This window comes from Canis aureus, chromosome 6 (genome assembly GCF_053574225.1).
Source record: "Canis aureus isolate CA01 chromosome 6, VMU_Caureus_v.1.0, whole genome shotgun sequence".
NCBI classification, from domain to species: domain Eukaryota; kingdom Metazoa; phylum Chordata; class Mammalia; order Carnivora; family Canidae; genus Canis; species Canis aureus.
In genome coordinates this window covers 14,655,808-14,675,645 of record NC_135616.1, presented here as the reverse complement: position 1 = coordinate 14,675,645, position 19,838 = coordinate 14,655,808, and the positions used below count along the sequence as shown (strand labels likewise).

At 39.1% G+C, this 19,838-nt stretch overlaps 1 protein-coding gene across 1 annotated transcript in view; it reads left to right on the top strand.

Moving 5' to 3' along the window:
- Window positions 1-19,838, top strand: part of ABHD3 (abhydrolase domain containing 3, phospholipase) — a 51,444-nt gene that overhangs the window by 4,043 nt on the left and 27,563 nt on the right. Inside the window, exon 5 of the mRNA XM_077899747.1 lies at window positions 18,864-18,909. Within this exon, the coding sequence (XP_077755873.1) occupies window positions 18,864-18,909 (46 nt within the window). The remainder of the gene's footprint in view (window positions 1-18,863; window positions 18,910-19,838) is intronic.

Below are 19,838 nucleotides of genomic sequence, written 5' to 3'. Positions count from 1 at the left end.
TCTTAAAGCAGAATCATTGTGAAAAGTACTGCTTTTCTGTGGTCCATCTTTTTTAGCAGATGGTAATTATTGTAATGGAACACTCTGAGTTGCATCTTTTGTTAAACTTGAAACATTGTATAAAAATTTGATGTAGGGTTTATAATAACAACACTTATGTGAATGGGGAAATATCATAAGAACTAAATCAATTTTAACAAGTTAACTCTGATCTTTTATAGATAAAACATATTTTGTCCATGAAATGACAGTCTCTCAGACATTTTGATAGGTGTTCCACAAGTATTATTCCAGTAAAATTAGCACTAATAGCAGGAATTCGTCATTATTCCATGTTTAGCACCATCCAGTTAGATGTGAGGCTTGATTCCAACTTTTTGCTAAAACTTACTCTCAAAAAGTACAGATCATAAAGCCTTTTGTGCATATTTAAATTGCTGATTCTATACTTGGCCTGAGCTGTCTCCCAAGACTTAGGAAGTGCCTTCAAAAACAGTGTAGTTGAAATTCAAGGACTAAATCTCGTAAACCCTGGAGTTACCAGTACAACAAGGCTTTTCTCAATCATTTGTAAAAGTTGCCAGATTTCATGACCATGGCTATCATTACACTGTGTTTCAAAGGTTTTGGAAGATTCCAGCTCCCCCAAGAGTTAAAATCTCTACTGTTGATTCAGAAATTTTATTGAGAATGTATGATATAAGAAAGATTTTTGTGCTAGATACTATGAGGAGATACAAAGAAAGAATTGTGAGAAGTTGTCCTTGCCACAAGGAGCCCATGGGAAGGGAAGACTGGACTGAATCATTGTCAGCTGTTTTGAAGACAACTTATTTGCGGTTCTGAACACTAGCAGTGAATTAGTCTGGGCTTGAAAGTAGCAGAATCCATGAATGAGCAAAGGTCTATAAACTTTTCAGTGGCCTTTGGGCCTATCCTCATTTGTTTTTTTTTTTTTTTAAGATTTCTTTCTTTCTTTCTTTCTTTCTTTCTTTCTTTCTTTCTTTCTTTCTTCTTTCTTTCTTTCTTTCATTTATTTATGATAGACATAGAGAGAGAGACGCAGAGACACAGGCAGAGGGAGAAGCAGGCTCCATGCACCGGGAGCCCGATGTGGGATTCGATCCCGGGTCTCCAGGATGGCGCCCTGGCCAAAGGCAGGCGCCAAACTGCTGCACCACCCAGGGATCCCTAGACTATACTTCTTGATAGGATAGCCTACAAAATATTTTTGCAGCCTACCACAGATAGCAAGGCAGTTCCAAAGATCACTGAGTTTAAAAAAAAAAAAAAAAAAAAGGTCTGAACTTTGGTAGAAATCCTTTGAGGCTGTGTAATAGAGTGGTATGTGCATGGGATTTAGAGCTGGGCCTGGGTTCAAATGTTAGAACTTTTACTTACTGAGTGACCTTAGCAATTAATTTTTAACTTTACCAATTATAGCTTCTCACTTACTATAGACAGGTTAAATGAATTAGAGTATAGAAAGTGCTTGGTTTAGTGACTTGAACACAGTGGGTCTTTAGAAATGTTTTTATGTTCCTTCCCAGACCTTCTATTCCCTGATCAGAATAGAACACTTTTTATAATTTAAAGAGCAAGTATGAGCAAACCTACTTCTTGGGAAATATGAACATCTAGTTTCCTTATAGGAATGTTTGGATTATATTATAATGTCTCTTACACAGTAAGAGTTGTGTAGGCATCATAAACACCTCAGTACCTTGAGGGTATGATTTTCTTTAAGCCCTGTTACTATCTTGTATAAAGGTTGAATGTGTAGAGAGGATCAGATCACCAGGGAACTGTTGCTGCTTCACTGCTGAGATATGATTTAAACATTAGAGAGAACTTAACTTGTGGCATATGGATAAAGTGAAACATAAAGGTTTACTATTGTTGCTATTTTAAAATTTTGGTTTATTTTATTGCAGTTTTTAAAGATTTTATTTGTTTATTCATGACAGACATAGAGAGAGAGAGAGAGAGAGAGAGAGAGAGAGGCAGAGATACAGGCAGAGGGAGAAGCAGGCTCCATGCCGGGGGCCCGACACGGGACTCGATCCCAGGTCTCCAGATCATGCCCCGGGCCAAAGGCAGGCGCTGAACCTCTGAGCCACCCAGGGATCCCCATTTTTGTTTTGTTTTGTTTTTAAGATTTTTATTTATTTGAGAGAGAGAATAAGGGGAGAGGCAGAGGGAGAAGCAGACTCCCTGTGGAGCTGGGAGCCCAATGCGAGACTGGATCCCAGGGCCCTAAGTTCATGACCTGAACTGAAGGCAGACACTTAACCAACTGAGCCACCCAGGTGCCCCAAAACTTGTGTTTCCTGTACCTGAAAACTGACAAAGACAGAACTTTTCAGTTAAGGTTCACCAATTCAGAATTAGTAGCGGATAAAGTAGTTAGAAATCTTATCCATTCATTCAAGCTTTGTTTTTTTTTTTTTAAATCTCTATTTGGTAATACAGTCTAATAGATATTATTTTATGTACCTGAATATTATCTCTTTTCTTAAATCTTTTTCCCATTGTTGAATTAATTTTTAGCACTACAACTAAAAAGAGGGGGAAAAAACAGTAACTCTGAGAACATCCAAATCATCTTCTACTTTGATCTCTTTTATTGAGAGGCTTATTTTTTTTTTAATTTTTATTTATTTATGATAGTCACAGAGAGAGAGAGAGGCAGAGACACAGTCAGAGGGAGAAGCAGGCTCCATGCACCGGGAGCCCGATGTGGGATTCGATCCCGGGTCTCCAGGATCGCGCCCTGGGCCAAAGGCAGGCGCCAAACCGCTGCGCCACCCAGGGATCCCTGAGAGGCTTAATCTACTATTTTGTTCCACCCCCAACTAATATTAAAAAGATCGACCCATCCAGAATTATGTAATAATAAGTCCATTGAAATCTAGGTCAGTCATTAAGTATTTTTATCAGAACCTGTATTCCCAAAGAGTATACAGTCTAGCTGAAGTGACAAAGAATATGCAATAGTAGGAAAGAAATGCATTAGAGAGAACCAGGACTGACTACAAATAATAGCAAACTCAAAATAATAGTGACTTTAAAAAGAAATTAGACCAGGGCTCTATAGTATCAGGAAGTGTTGCATCATAATCCATGGCTGCTCTAGCTCCAGCTATCACATCTACATTCCAATACCCAAGAAGGAGAAAAAAGACTAGAGAATGCATCATCTTTCTTTAAGGATGCTTTCCAGCAGTTTGTGCATACCATGTTTGCTTATATCATACAGGCCTGCTCTTCCTCAGCCTCAAGGGAGGCTTGAAAATGAAAACTTAGGAGATTCTGTGACAGAGAAAGAAGAGGAGGATGGATACTGGGAGATAACTGGCAGTCTCTAGCACTGAGTTGTCATTATTACAAGTGCCAGGATTCTGGAATATCAGACACCGAATGAGATATTTTATAGACGGAAGGAACAGGTCAGCAGTGCCAGAGGCCAGTGAAAGGGCAAGAAGAATGAGGACAGATAAAGCAAAATCATAGAAGATTCACCAAGGCAATGAGGAAAGAAGCCCAATTCCTGAGGGCTAGGATGATCTCAGGAGACAAAGCAGGAGTGGATCACACATCTTGTAAGTTTGACAGAGGAAAGGGGCAAGGAGGCAAACAGGAGTGGGATTAGAAAAGAACAGAAAGGGGACACCTGGTTGGCTCAGCAGTTGGGCGCCTGCCTTCAGCTCAGGGCCTGATCCCAGGATCTGGGATTGAGTCCCACATCGGGCTCGGGCTCCCTGCATGTACCCTGCTTCTCCTCCCTCTGCCCATGTCTCTGCCTCTCTTTGCGTCTCTCTTGAATAAATAAATAAATAAAATCTTTAAAAAGAAAAGAACAAAAGGATTAATTGGAGGGATTTTTTTCAAGATTGTGGGTGTTTGTTTCAAGAAATTTCTTTTTCTTGCCACATTTTTAAAACTACTTACAGAAAGCACTGGCTTTTAAAGGTGGTTTGACAGGATTAAGATCTTTCACTGCAGAGCCCACCTATTCATAGCAAGGATGCCATGTCCATCGTTTACATGTTTGAGATTTGAAGTGGGAGATGATTTAAAAATAGTTTCAAATGTTCCTTTGTGGGGTGCCTTGATGGCTCAGTTGGTTGAACATCTGCCTTCAGCTCAGGTCATGATCCCGGGGTCCTGGGATCAAGTCCTGCATTATACTCCCCACGGGAAGCCTGCTTCTACCTCTGCCTATGTCTCTGCCTCTCTTTGTGTCTCTCACGAATAAATAAAATCTTTAAAAAAATTTTTTTTAAACACTTTTAAATTTTTATTTATTTATTCATGAAACACACAGAGAGAAAGAGAGAGAGAGAGAGAGAGAGTGGCAGAGACACAGGGAGAGGGAGAAGCAGGCTCCATGCACGGAGCCTGACATGAGACTCGATCCCAGGACTCCAGGATCACACCCTGGGCTGAAAGTGGCGCTAAACCGCTGAGCCACCCAGGCTGCCCCCCAAAAAATGTTTAAATAAAAAATAAATGTTCCTTTGCTTTCCAGATTGGGATTTGGACCTGTGAACTTTGGATTTAGGGCAAGTATCACTAGGAGATACTAAGCTTTAGGTGACACATAGCTTTTCCTACAGTATCAGAAGGGCATTCAGAGGTCACCTATGGACTTTTCCTGAGAGAGGAAGGAAGGGGTGGTAGCTGGAACAGTAGGGCAAGTTCTGACCACTCGCAGTCTAAAAGCAGTATCTTAGATAAAAAATCACTTTAACACCAGGATGTGTTTATCTAAAAGTATTCTTACCATTTTTTTGTTGTTGTTAAAACAATTTAACTTTTAACATTTTGAGAAAGACTTTAGTTAACTGTTAACTTTAGTTAACAGTAAGACTGGCTAGATGACATGATGCATAGTAGAAGGTACTAGGTGAAGAGCTCACCTTATTTAATGATATTTCTGAAAAAAGTTATGGTGGATACTGACAAGTGGTCTCATTCCCTAGGGAACTAATTGTTAGATGTTCCATTATAAAATGATACCTCAGTTAACAAAGTTTCAGGGACAAAGCCTTTTTTTTTTTTTTTTTTAATCAGAGTTGACATGCCCTCAAAGAGTACTCTGTGTTCAGAACACTCCTCTTCTATAGAAAAAGAAACATTAATGTTACTAGTTTAAATAGCCCAGGGCGGCACAGTGAGGTGGTGAAGTGGATTATTGAATCAGGTCTGCTTAGGTTCAAGTCCCAGCCCTGTTATATGCTTCTGTGTATCCACAGACAAATTATTCAATCACTCTATACTTCAGTTTCTCATCTGTCAAGATAAGTATATGTCATAGAACTGCAAGGATTGCGTGTATCTATACGAAGAATGAACATTTAAAAAAGTATTATCTGTGAATCTTAAAGGAGTGAATCATGTCTTTGGCATAGGGAAGAGTCACACTCTTTTAGTCCAGTTAGATAGAAAAGAGGTACTTACTGCCTACGCCCTATTACCAGGCAAGAAACCATTCCAGGAGGGCCCAGGGATATCAGTGTGCCTGGCCAGGCGATGAGTGGTATAGAAAGAAGGTAATGTCTTGCTAAGATGGAGTTTCTGACTGAATGTTGGCTCCTAAAGTTGCCTCAGTAATCTATGACACTGGAAGAATTTATTTCTATTAGTTCATACTATTAGCATAGAGCACTTCTGTTATTAAGTAGGGTTTTCTGTAAGCTAGTTCCACTGGTTCTTTACTTGACAAAATCTGTAGAGATACCAAAGAGACCCAGCTAGAATTCAAATGAGTAAGATAAAATCTAAGAACATCAGAAAACAGTGTACTTATGTTAGGGAAAATGGGAGAGCTGATGGGGGGAAAAAAGATTCTAAAAAATGTTATAAGAAGTTCCTGAAAGAGAGCTTAGCGCTAGTTGTATAAAGTTTTCAGTGTCTTTACATGAAGGAGAACTTTAACTTTTCTTCTCCTTATGACTACTGGTTTTAAAATATTATACCTAGGGGCACCTGGGTGGCTTGGTGGTTGAGCATCTGCCTTTGGCTCGGGTCGTGGTCCTGGGGTCCTGGGATCAAGTCCCACATTGGGCTCCCCACAGGAAGCCTGCTTCTCCCTCTGCCCATGTCTCTGCTGCTCTCTGTGTGTCTCTCATGAATAAATAAATAAATATTCAGAAAAAATAAATAAATAAATAAATAAATCCTTTGAAAAAAATATTACACCCAAAAAAATGAATTGCGCTAATTATTGTCGATCTTTTTTTTTTTTTTTTAGTTCATAGGGCCACTCAGAACTTCTGATCAGCAAGAGATAACCAGAATTGCCATTTGGTTTACAGTAATTAAATTTAGCTTTATGTATTACTTGCCACATGATAGACCACATCCTGGTTGCTTCACTTAGGTTGTTTTATTTAACATGTACCTAATGCCAAGAGATGTATTATTATGCTAATTTTGCCAACCAAAATCAAGACTACAGTGTTCATAATTTCACCAAAGTTAGACAGTTAATGTGTGACAAGGTTAAGATTCAACTATACAGCCTTATTACAGATAAATGTATTATTTCTTTTTTAGATTCTTGAAATGTTGATCATTCTTCAAAACTCTCCTTTACTTGGTTTCTCATGATTATTGTCTGTCAGAATAATATAGACCTGTAATATCATAAGACTCTTTCATCAGAGAAATTCGTTATGTCTTATAACAGGCAAACAAGTCATGTTTCATATTCAGGAAATAGATTTTGTAGGGAAAGAGTTGAAACAAGAGAATGAGGTTCTTGAATTATGGATTAAGTTTCACTGCTCTCCATTACTATGTGATAATCAGGAGTTGGGTGTGTAATACAGTTAATAATATATTCTTGTTAATTATTATGTTTGATTTTGATACTTTGCATTCTAGAAAAAGGAACATGAGTTATATTCATCTGTTTTAATATCTTTAGAACATTAGTGAGGTTGGAAATGTTGAAGTAGTATCATTTTTATAAAAAAAATATGTATTATGCCGTTGGATGTAGTGTTGTATAAATGTAAATTAGGGCAAAAAGTTGGTAGTGTTAATCAGACTGCTTATATCTTTACTAGCTTTTTTTCATCTTATTGATAGAAGGAAGTTGAAATCAACTGAGATTGTGGATTTTCTTTTTTTATTTAATATTTATTTTTTATTGGAGTGCAATTTGCCAACATACAGTATAACACCCAGTGCTCATCCCATCAAGTGCCCCCCTCAGTGCCCATCACCCAGTCACTCCATCCCCCCACCCACCTCCCTTTCGACTACCCTTTGTTCGTTTCGCAGAATTAGGAGTCTCTCATGTTTTGCCACTGTCTCTGATATTTCTGACCCACTTTCTCTCCTTTCCCCTATAATCCCTTTCACTATTTTTTATATTCCCCGTATGAGTGAAACCATATAATTATTGTCCTTCACTGATTGACTTACTTCACTCAGCATAATACCCTCCAGTTCCATCCATGACGAAGCAAATGGTAGGTATTCATCATTTCTAATGGCTGAGTAATATTCCATTGTATATATAGACCAAATCTTCTTTATCCATTCATCTCTCGATGGACACCAAGTCTCCTTCCACAGTTTGGCTATTGTGGACATTGCTGCTATGAACATTGCAGTGCAGGTGTCCTGCCATTTCACTGCATCTGTATATTTGGGGTAAATACCCAGTACTGCAATTGCTGGGTCATAGGGCAGGTCTATTTTTAACTCTTGGAGGAACCTCCTCACTGTTTTCCAGAGTGGCCGTACCAGTTCACGTTCCCACCAACAGTGCAAAACGGTTCCCCTTTCTCCACATCCTCTCCAACGTTTGTTGTTTCCTGTCTTGTTAATTTTCCCCATTCTCACTGGTGTGAGGTGGGATCTCATTGTGGTTTTGATTTGTTTTTCCCTGATGGCAAGTGATGTGGAACATTTTCTCATGTGCTTGTTGGCCATGTCTAGGTCTTCTTTGGTGAAATTTCTGTCCATGTCTTGTGCCCATTTTATAATTGGATTGTTTGTTTCTTTGCTGTTGAGTTTAATTTTTTTTTTATAAATTTTTATTTATTTATGATAGTCACAGAGAGAGAGAGAGGTAGAGACACAGAGGGAGAAGCAGGCTCCATGCACCGGGAGCCCGATGTGGGATTCGATCCCGGGTCTCCAGGATCGCGCCCTGGGCCAAAGGCAGGCGCCAAACCGCTGCGCCACCCAGGGATCCCTGCTGTTGAGTTTAAATAAGTTCTTTATAGATCTTGGATACTAGCCCTTAATCTGATAGGTCATTTGCAAATATCTTCTCCCATTCTGTAGGTTGTCTTTTAGTTTTGTTGACTGTTTCTTTTGCTGTGCAGAAGCTTTTTATCTTGATGAAGTCCCAGTAGTTCATTTTGGCTTTTGTTTCTCTTGCCTTCATGGATGTATCTTGCAAGAAGTTACTGTGGCCAAGTTCAAAAAGGGTGTTGCCTGTATTCTCCTCTAGGATTTTTTTTTTTTTTATTTATGATAGTCACAGAGAGAGAGAGAGAGAGAGAGGCAGAGACACAGGCAGAGGGAGAAGCAGGCTCCATGCACCAGGAGCCCGACATGGGATTCGATCCCGGGTCTCCAGGATCACGCCCTGGGCCAAAGGCAGGCGCTAAACCGCTGCGCCACCCAGGGATCCCTAGGATTTTGATGGAATCTTGTCTCACATTTAGATCTTTCATCCATTTTGAGTTTATCTTTGTGTTTGGTGTAAGAGAGTGGTCTACTTTCATTCTTCTGCACGTAGCTGTCCAATTTTCCCAGCACCATTTATTGAAGAGACTGTCCTTTTTCCAGTGGATAGTCTTTCCTGCTTTGTCAAATATTAGTTGGCCATAGAGTTGAGGGCCCATTTCTGGATTCTCTATTCTGTGCCATTGATCTATGTGTCTGTTTTTGTGCCAGTACCACACTATCTTGATGATCACAGTTTTGTAGTACAACTTGAAATCCGTCATTGTGATGTCCCGGCTCTGGTTTTCTTTTTCAATATTCCCCTGGCTATTCGGGGTCTTTTCTGATTCAAGATTGTGGATTTTCTATTTCTCCATTTAATTCTGTCAATTTGTGCTTCATGTATTTGAAAGCTCTGTTATTAGTCACAGATATATTTATGATTTTTATTTAGTCTTCCTGTGACTTAACTCTTTTACCATTATGAAATGTCTGTCTTTATCTCTGGTTTTGATGTCTATCTGATATTACTGTAGCCACTCTAGCCTTCTTATACTTACTGTTTTCATCATTTTTTTCATACTTTAACTTTCAGAGTATCTTTGTCTTTATATTTAAAATGTATTGCTTGGGATCCCTGGGTGGCGCAGCGGTTTAGCGCCTGCCTTTGGCCCAGGGCACGATCCTGGAGGCCCCGGGATCGAATCCCATGTCGGGCTTCCGGTGCATGGAGCCTGCTTGTGTCTCTGCCTCTCTCTCTCTCTCTCTCTCTCTCTCTCTCTCTGTGACTATCATAAATAAATAAAAATTAAAAAAAAATAAAATGTATTGCTTATAGATAGCATATAGTTGAGTCTTACTTTTTTATTCAGTCTGAGAATTTATTTTTTTTAAATATTTTATTTATTTATTCATGAGAGACACATAGAGAGATAGAGGGGCAGAGACACAAGCAGAGGGAGAAGCAGGCTCCATGCAGGCAGCCCGATGTGGGACTCAATCCTGGGATCATGCGCTGGGCAGAAGGCAGGCACTAAACCACTGAGCCACCCAGGCATTCTGAGAATTTCTTTATCTTAATTGGATTTTTTTACTCCATTTTCATTTAATGTAACTGTTGATATGGTGGATACAGGCCTACCATTTTCCTCTTTGCTTTCTGGGTTTTTTTTGTTGTTGTTCCTTTATTCCCCTACCGCTTCTCTTCCTCTTCTTGAGACTGAGTTTTTTGTCTTATCAACCTTGGAAAAAATTTTGCCATTATTTACTCAAATATTTTTCTGCTCCATTCTCTTTCTTCTCCTTCTGAGACCACAATTAGATATATGTGTGTTAGATCTTGTGATAATATACCACAAAACACTGAGGTTCTAATTCATTTTTTTAAGATTTATTTATTTATTTATTCATGAGAGACACAGAGAGAGGCAGAGACATAAGCAGAGGGAGAAACAGGTTCCTTACAGGGAGCCCTAATGCAGGACTCGATCCCGGAACTTCAAGATTATGCCCTGAGCTTAAAGCAGACGTTAAATCACTGAGTCGCCCAGGCGTCCCTCATTTTTTTTCTATCTTTATTTCTCTTTCATCTTTACATTGGAACTATAATTTGTAAGTCAAGTGAGTATTTTATTCATATACTATATTTTCTGACATAGAATTTCCATTTCTAATAGGTTTTATTCCTCTGCTGAGATTTCTTTTTTTTTAATTTAGTACAAACTTATTTTTTCTTTATGTCCTTTAGCATAGTTTTAATAACTGCTTTAAATCCTCATGTACTAATTCTAAAATACGGATCATCTCAGAGTCAGTTACAATGACTATCTTATCTTTTGAGTATTGACATGTTTTCCTGGTTCTTCATGATCTAGTAATTTTGGATTGGATTGTAGACATTTTGAATGATCCATTGTAGAGACTCTAGATTCTGTTATATTTTTCCAAAGAGAATTGATTTTTGTTTATCTTATCAGGTGGATAATTTTTTAAAGATTCTATTTATTTATTTGACATATATAGAGAGAGGGAGAGCAAGAGCACCAGGGAGCACAAGCAGGGGGAAAAAAACAGAGGGAGAGGGAGAAGCAGGATCTCCACTGAGCAGGGAGCCTGACATGGGACAATCCCAGGACCCCGGGATCATGACTTGAGCCAAAGGCAGACATTTAATCGACTGAACTACCCAGGCACCCATCAGGCAAATAATTTGCCTAAATTCAAACTTCAAACTCTATTTCATCTGTGGTTGAGAGCAGCTGAAATCTCCATTCAGTGTTTTATCCTTAATTTGCTCAGAGCCTCACATCTGTATAGATGAAAGCTTAGCTAGAGCTGTGGGCTCAGTTTTTACCCAGAATTTAGAATTCTTCCTCTGGGGCTCTCTCTTTTCTGAAAATGTCCTATCTTTTCTAGCTGCTATAGATGTACCAAACTGTTTTCTGATTTCTCAAGCCCATGAAATAGCATTTCTTTCTTTAAAAAAAAAAAAAGATTTTATTTATGTATTTGAGAGAGAGAGAGAGAGAGAGAGAGCGCGCGCGCACAAACAAGCATGGGGAGAGGTGGAGGGAGAGGGAGAAGCAAACTCTCTGCTGAGCAGGGAGCCAGACGTGGGGCTCGATCCCAGACCCCAGGATCATGACCTGAGCCAAAGGCAGCCGCTTAACCAACTGAGCTACTCAGGCACCCCCGAAATAGCATTTCTATCTGACATTTATCCATCATTGAATGATACCAACTGGTGCCTCCCCTCAGGCAAAAAGCTATAAAAAGAGGAGCTCACCCAATGCCATTTTTTTTCTTCCAAGTGTCAACTCTCATTTAGTTTCTACCTACTTTGATCATCCTCCATTGCCTTTATAATTTATAGATACTGTTCATTGGAAGGATTGGCCTAATAAGATCTTCTCTGACATTTCTGGAAGTATAACCACCTTGTTATCTTTTCTTAACCTGGCATTCAGAACCCTATGCCTATTTTGGTACTAACCTATTTTTTTCTATCCTTCTTTTCTTTTCTTTTCTTTTTTTTAAAGATTTTATTTATTTGTTTGAGAGAGAGAGAGCACGTGAATGGGTGGGAAGGAGGGGCAGAGGGAGCAGGAGAAGCATACTCCCCACTGAATAGGGAGCCTGACATGGGACTTGATCCCAGGATCTTGGGATTACAACCCAAGCCAAAGGCAGACACCCAACCAACAGAGCCACCCAGGTGCCCCTCCATCCTTCTTTTCTGTCATTATACTCTGTGTAGCCATGTTTCTTTTTTTTTTTTTTTGTAGCCATGTTTCTGCTAAGATGATATATTTTCTCATCCCTTAGAAAATGTTATACATTCTTACCTTACATCTTTGCTTACATTACTTCTTAAAATCCATGTTGTATCCCATATTTTCCCTTCTTCTGAAATCTTTACCATTTTTCAAGTCTCAGCATACTATCTGTTTTTTCCCACAAATTCTTTCCTAATCAGTTTTGTGCAACCTGACCTCACAAGGCTTTATTATCTACACCATTCATTGGACATTGAATTGTATACTGCCTGATGATATTACATTTATTGTAGTTGTTCAACTGAAAACATGATGCATTTCTTTTCAACATAACTAGGCTATACTCTCTTTTAGGCCAGGAACCTTATATTTATATTTCATTTTTCTCCTACAAGCTCTAGCTCAATCTTCAGTTCATTAAATAGTCTGTTTAATAATTTTTGAATGAAGGGGTTATTCCAATATTAATATTTATATAAAGTGCCTAGAACATGATCTGACACATAGCAAACAATAATCAAGGTAATGTGTTGTTATTATTATCTGAAATCACTCCACCCTCTGATTATTGATTCTGTTCTTAGACTCAAAGACTTGTGGAATCTTTTTTTTTTTTCTTTATTTGTTCATGAGAGACACACAGAGAGAGAGAGAGAGAGAGGCAGAGACACAGGCAGAGGGAGAAGCAGTCTCCATGCACGAAGCCCGACGTGGGACTCGATCCCGGGACTCCAGTATCACACCCTGGGCTGAAAGCGGCGTTAAACCGCCGAGCCACCCGGACTGCCCAGACTTGTGGAATCTTAGAACTAGAAAGTACTTACAGTCATCTGATAAAATTTCTTTACTCTGACAGATCCCTGGGCTTGAGCAGATTCAAGGCTATCTGGTCCATCTCACTGTAATAATGGTTTTCAGTAAAGGAGGCTATAGATAGCCTCTCCTGTTATTTGGTTTAAAATGTCCACAGCACTAAAAGTTGAGAAATCTTGTGCTATGGTAGCTCTATGCCTTTTATTTAACCTTCCTTAAAGAAGACTTACCTGCTTTCCTTTTAACATGTTCTGTTGTCTCAGAGAGTTCTTAAGACCGGATTTATTCTTTATTTGGTAATTTTTAATATTTATTTCCATTTTGAGAAGAACATCTAAATAAATATTTAGGTATTTAAATAAATATTTCCTACATATTTGGGAGAGGGCAGCCCAGGTGGCTCAGCGGCTTAGCGCCACCTTCAGCCCAGGGCATGATCCTGGAGACCCAGGATCAAGTCCCACATCAGACTTCCTGCGTGTAGCCTGCTTCTCCCTCTGCCTGTGTCTCTGCCTCTGTGTGTGTGTGTGTGTGTGTGTGTGTGTGTCTCCCATGAATAAATAAATCTTTTAAAAAATTGGGAGAGGTTTTTTTTTTAAGATTTTATTTATTTATTCATGAGAGACACACAGAGAGGCAGAAACACAGGCAGAGGGAGAAGCAGGCTCCCTGCAAAGAGCCTGATGCAGGACTCAATCCCAGGAAATAAAATCTTAAAAAAAAAAATGAGGGTGCCTGGGTGACTCAGTCGATTCAGCAGCTGCCTTCGGCTCAGATCATGATTTTGGAGTGCTGAGATCGAGCCCCATGACCTGCTCTGCGCTCAGCAGGGAGCCTGCTTCTCCCTCGCCTCCTCCCCCATTCATGCCCTCTCTTTCTCTCACTCTCTCTCAAATAAATAAAGCCTAAAAAAATAGAAGGCATTATAAAAGGACCCAGTCCTAGGACCCCAAGATCACGACCTGAGCCAAAAGCAGATGCTCAACCAATGAGTCATTCAGGTGCCCCTTTAATATTTTATTTACTTATTTGAGAGAGTGAGAGAGAATAAGCAGGGGGAGTGGCAGAAGACAGGGAGAGGGAGAAGCAGACAACTTGCTGAGCAGAGAGCTTGATGCAGGGTTCAATCCCAGGACCCTGGGATCATGACTGAGTCGAAGGCAGATGCTTAACTGACTGAGCCACACAGGTACCCCTCTTTGGGAGAGTTTAGAGAGTGGAACATACAGCTTGTGAGTGGACACCTTTGTTTTTAAATTGCTCTTTGACGAAAGAGCAATTTAAAAGTGGATGGTAGGGCAGCCCCGGTGGCCCAGCAGTTTGGCACCGCCTTTGGCCCGGGGTGTGATCCTGGAGACCAAGGGTTGAGTCCCATGTCCGGCTCCCTGCATGGAGCCTGCTTCTCCCTCTCTCTCTGCCTGTGTCTCTGCCTCTCTCTCTCTCTGTGTATCTGTCATGAATAAATAAATAAAATCTTTAAAAATAAAAAAAGTAAAAGTGGATGATAGGGGCAGCCTGGGTGGCTCAGCGGTTTAGCACTGCCTTCGGCCCAGGGCATAATCCTGGAGACCCAGGGATCAAGTCCCATGTTGGGCTCCCTGCATGGGGCCTGCTTCTCCCTCTGCCTATGTCTCTGCCTCTCTGTTTCTCATGAATAAATAAAATCTTTAAAAATAAATAAATAAAAGTGGATGATATAGGGGCACCTGGATGGCTCAGCTGGTTGAGTGTTCAACTCTTGATTTCAGCTCAGGCCATGATGTCAGGGTTGTGAGATTGAACCCCACATTGGGCTCTGTGCTCCTTAAGGTGTCTGCTTGAGATTCTTTTCCTCTCCTTCTTTTCCCTCTGCTCCATCCCCCATTCATGCTCTCTCTCTCTCTAAAATAAATAAATCTTTAAAAAAAAATAAAAATGAGTGATGTTGAGAAAGGCAAGAAGACTTTTGTTCAGAAGTGTGCCCAGTGCTTATACCATGGAAAAGGGAGGCAAGCAAAAAGCTGAGTCAAATCTCCACAGTTTACTTGGGCAAAAGACAAGTCAGGCCCCTAGATTTTCTTATAGGGATGCCAGCAAGAATACAGGCATCACCTGGGGAGAGGTGACACTGATGGAGTATTTGGAGAACCCCAAGAAATACATCCCTGAAACAAAAATGATCTTAGCCAGGGGATCCCTGGGTGGCTCAGCAGTTTAGTGCCTGCCTTTGGCCCAGGGCACGATCCTGGAGCCCTGGGATTGAGTCCCGCATCAGGCTCCCAGCATGGAGCCTGCCTCTCCCTCTGCCTGTGTCTTTGCCTCTCTCTATATATATGTCTATCATAAATAAATAAAATATTTTTTAAAAAATGATCTTGGCTGGTTTTAAGAAAAGGAAGAGATGGCAGCCCAGGTGGCTCAGTGGTTTAGCGCTGCCTTCAGCCCAGGGTGTGGTCCTGGGGACCCCGGATCAAGTCCCACATCAAGCTCCCTGCATGGAGCCTGCTTCTCCCTCTGCCTATGTCTCTCTCTGCCTCTCTCTCTCTCTCTGTCTCTCTGTCTCTCATGAATAAATAAATAAAAATCTTTAAAAAAAAACTAAAGGAAAAGAGCAGACTTGGTAGCTTATCTCAAAAAAGCTACTAAGGAGTAATAGTTGGCCATTGCCTTATTTATTACAAAAAAAAATGTCTCATGATTTTTTTTATGTATACCATATTTAAATTGATCTCATTCACCAGAATTCAGATCATGAATGGCTGATAGAATATTTCTTTTGGACAGTCCTGATTTAAATAAGATTGGCTTGTGGTTAAATGAATATGATCAGCTTTTTGAACTTTGATAGTAATTCTGGTTCAGCATGTGCTGTCACTGTTTCCCCCTTCTAAAAATATGGAATTGATTAGTAATGTTCAGCTTTTCACAGAAATGGTAAATGCCATCTCTAAACTTATAGGAGATTGGTTTTATATGTAGATTTTTATAAGTGGTTATATTAATGTATTTAAATACTGAGGAAATCCCTTGTGTCTCACAGAACAGCAAGATTCAGCTATGTTTCAAATTGTGTTCGTTAGCCTGTTAAAGGCAAGGGCTAAAGATAAGAGGGCAATGTCTACTTTATCTTTTTGGTCTTAACTATGCCAATTAATTAAAATTCCCTGCATATAAAATGTTGTCTTTTGGGGCACCTGGACGGTTCAGTCAGTTAAGCCTCTGCCTTCTGCTCAGATCATGATCCCAGAGTCCTGGGATCAAGCTTCCCCGGCTCCCACCATGTCATGTATGTCGCAGGACTCCCGGCTCAGCAGGGCGTCTGCGTCTTCCTCTCCCTCTGCCCCCCTCTTCCCACTCTTGCATTCGTGCGTGCTCTCTCTCTCTCTCTTTCTCTCAAATAAATACAGCCTTTAAATAAATAAGTAAATAAAATGTCGCCTTTTGCTTAGTTAAAGGCATTTTTTAGTGTGGTTTATGTATAATCTTAAAGAATATTTAACACTTCTCACATTTTATAGATCTCTAAGGTCAGATGCTTTTAAAATTCAGTGTGACAAGATAAAGCAGCAGACTTAGCTTGGGAATTCTTTACTAAGTCAGACTAAGTTACAATTCAGGATCATCTTCGAAACAGCTATTCAAAAACATAACCACGGAAGTACCATATGTATATGATTGGTAATGGTGCTTTTGCCAGTGGTTAGATGGGTTAAAGTAGAAGAGATATATCAGCAGCACAAATTTGTGAATTCTGTGAGAAGGCTTAAGATAATTAAAAATAAAGTCATAGATCAAAAAAATTGGGAGAAATTGTAAAAATTATTTGGAGAGAGAGATGTTACAAAGTTAGCAGAGGCTTATCAAATGTCTTAGGAATGGTAGTTGTATAATCAGCTGTTTTAGCGTTATATGTAGTGTTTCTTGACAGCTATTGGGGTAGAAAAGGGGCTGTTAGATGAAAGAAAAAGCTGGTTACTTGCCACTAACTGGAGTGAAGAAAAAAAGGACAGAATGGCAGCCATCATTCTGCCTTCCTCTCTAGCAGCTTTTCTCCCTCACTCTTCCTTATCTCTCTGCCCAATTTCCAAGGCTAGAAGTATATACAGTGATGACTGCTACTGATTGAACATTGTCAGGAACAAATGCCTGTGGAGAGGTTGGTACATTTCCTTCTCTAGCAAGAGATATCAGAGCTATGATCTACTTTTCAAAGTTGCCTGAAGGAAAGTGCAGATATCCCAGTCTGAGTCTGGGAGAAAATCCCAGATGTACAGACTGTTTTTCATGAGTTTGCAGATCATCATTTTCTTTGCCCTCACTAGTTCTGTTCCCTTCTCTCAGTGGCAGTCACATGATGACATCTTGCCTCAGAAGCCATTTTAATCTTTATTTAGTGTTTGCTCTCTAAAGATGGTTCTTTTCTGGATAACTAGGAGCTTCAAGGTTCAAGGTCACCATCAACTTTAGCCTCAATTCTTGCGTGACTTAAGTGCAAGTAAGTGCATGTGGCCAGCATAAATTTTTATTTATGTCTAGCCTGTCTTGCCATTCTTTTTCTTTTTTAAAAATTTTATTTTTAAGTAATCTCTACACCCAGTGTGGGGCTCGAACTCACAACCCCAAGATCAAGAGTTGCACACTCCACCAACTGAGGCAGCCAGGTGCCCCTGTCTTGTCATTCTTTTTAGCAAGAAAAGATTAAGGACTGATCCTACTCCCAACTTTTCCACATGTTTTCAGAGTGTATTTAAGATCTTTCTTTGACTAGTCAATACAATGTAATATTTCTAGCTTTTTCTCAAATCAGATTTCTGATATTTTAAACATTTCCTTTTTTTCAGTTGGGCCTAATAAAATTTTTATATGAACTTTCAGATGAAAGTTTGCAGAAACATACCCTGAATGCCACATTGAAATCAAACCCCTCCCCCCACCATAGGAGTTAGTTGTGAATGTTCTGTAAGACAGTTTATCAGGACTTAGAACCCATTCAATGATAAGCACCACCCTGAAAGAAGAGAGTTAGAACCTTAAGTGGCCTTGATTGGGTAAATATGCAGAGGAAAACAAAATGAATTTTAATCAACATGAAGATAGATTCACTCAAAGAGAATCCTTGCAGACACAAGTCAGGATTTGGTTTGAGGATGGCAAAAAATACATATCTGAGGTTCTGGTTGACCAAGAGTTAAATAAGAATAAGTAATTTAAGCGCAGAATGACTTATTAAAGCTACCATGTCACTACAATTAACATTGCTACTAATAGCTGACTTTCCCGTATGCTTACCATGAGCCAACACTGCTCTAAGCCCTTTGCATATGACCATTGACCCAGGAGAGGCAAATAAGATAATAGGAAACACAGTTTGTCTTTCCTCCCTTAGGTCAACTGAACACCAAGCAGTAGCCTAGTGGGGGCTCTTTCTACCAGCTCAGATGTCAGGCTCCTACCTGTGGTATGTTTTTACCTCAGGTAAAATTCCAGTCTCTGTATTTGTCAAGTCTTGAGGGAATAATAGCTATTTCTTAGAATAGGAATAGATACTTGCTAGTCTTACAAATAGAATAGGTAGAGGACCTTTGTGTTTTTTGGGTGTTGTTTTTTTTTTTTTTTTAGTTGGAGGCAAAAAAATGTTTAAATTTGATTGTATTGGGGCACCTGACTGGCTCATTATGGGGAGCATGTGACTTTTGAGCTTGCATCATGAGTTTGAGCCCCATGTTGGGTGTAGAGATTACTGAGAAAAATAAAAACTTTATAAGTAAATAAATAAGACTTGTGTTTAGAAGTGTTTTAATGACATTTATTGGAGGCCTACACATATGCACAGGAAAAAGTTGTAAAATTTTTGCTTTTTGTAGGAAAATTTAACATCCCTTCAATATACAATTTTCTGATTTGAACTCACATATTGAAGTTAGAGAAGTGGAAATATATTTTAATGCATTTAGATGAAATTGCCAAACATTCTCATGTCTGTGGAACAGATCTTTAAAAATCTCTTAGTACCCTAAAACAGTGCTGCTAAAATGATTTTCATATGTATTGTGAGCAAGAATTACGTGTAAAAATAACAGACATTACTTTCCTGATTTTTAGATGTGTGGTTTTTAACAACAGAGGAGTGGCAGGGGAGAACCTCTTGGTAAGTAACTCTAAATTAATGACAATCGCTTAATTTTTAAAATAATTATTTCTAGTTTTTTGATGAAAAGCACATTCTTAATTTAAAATAACTGTATACAAAAATAAATAAATAAATAAAATAACTGTATACAAGTTCATGGTGGAAAAATACAGATAAGCAACAACAAAAAAGGAAATTTTGTTTTGTTTAAATGGAGAGAACTCAAGCTAAAAAAAAAAGGAAATCTGTAAGACTCATACAACCAGGGAATCCCCTTAGTCTATGTATATCCAGATTGTACGTCATAAGGAAATTACATATAATATATTTCTATTTTTAAGGAAACTAAGATTCTATTTTATAACTTTTATACTTATGATATTTTGACATCAATAGATATTTATCTACATTTCTTTTTCATTTAAGAAATTTACTTTTGTCATGAAATGGATTGTGCTATGTTATGTACCTGTTTTGTCAGCCAACGTTTACACAGGGGAATATTATTTAAATCTTTTTATTTACTCAGCTTTTTTCCCCCTCTGACCCCTTAAGTTCTAACTAGAGGTTCTTCCACCAAGTAGAAAATTATCTTTCTATCTGAGTTTGAACCTGTGAGTTGAAGTGAGAACCTGAATTCACTGAAAAATTTTTTTTTTCACTGAAATTTTTTTGAAGGATTTCAACTGTTAATCCTTACAACTGCAACAGGTCAAAGACAATTCTACTAGAATTGAAAGGAACCTTATTTTGTTTTGTTTTTGGACCCATTGATAGAGAGTAATATTAAGATTGTAATTAATTAAGTCATGCTAGAAATAAAAATGTATAATAATCATGTCACTAATGTCGGTACTTTGTGAGAACTTTGGAGAGAAGGGGCTCTTCTTACACTTTGATTTACAGGGACTTAGGTCCTGGAGGGAATCAAGGTCAATATGATTCCA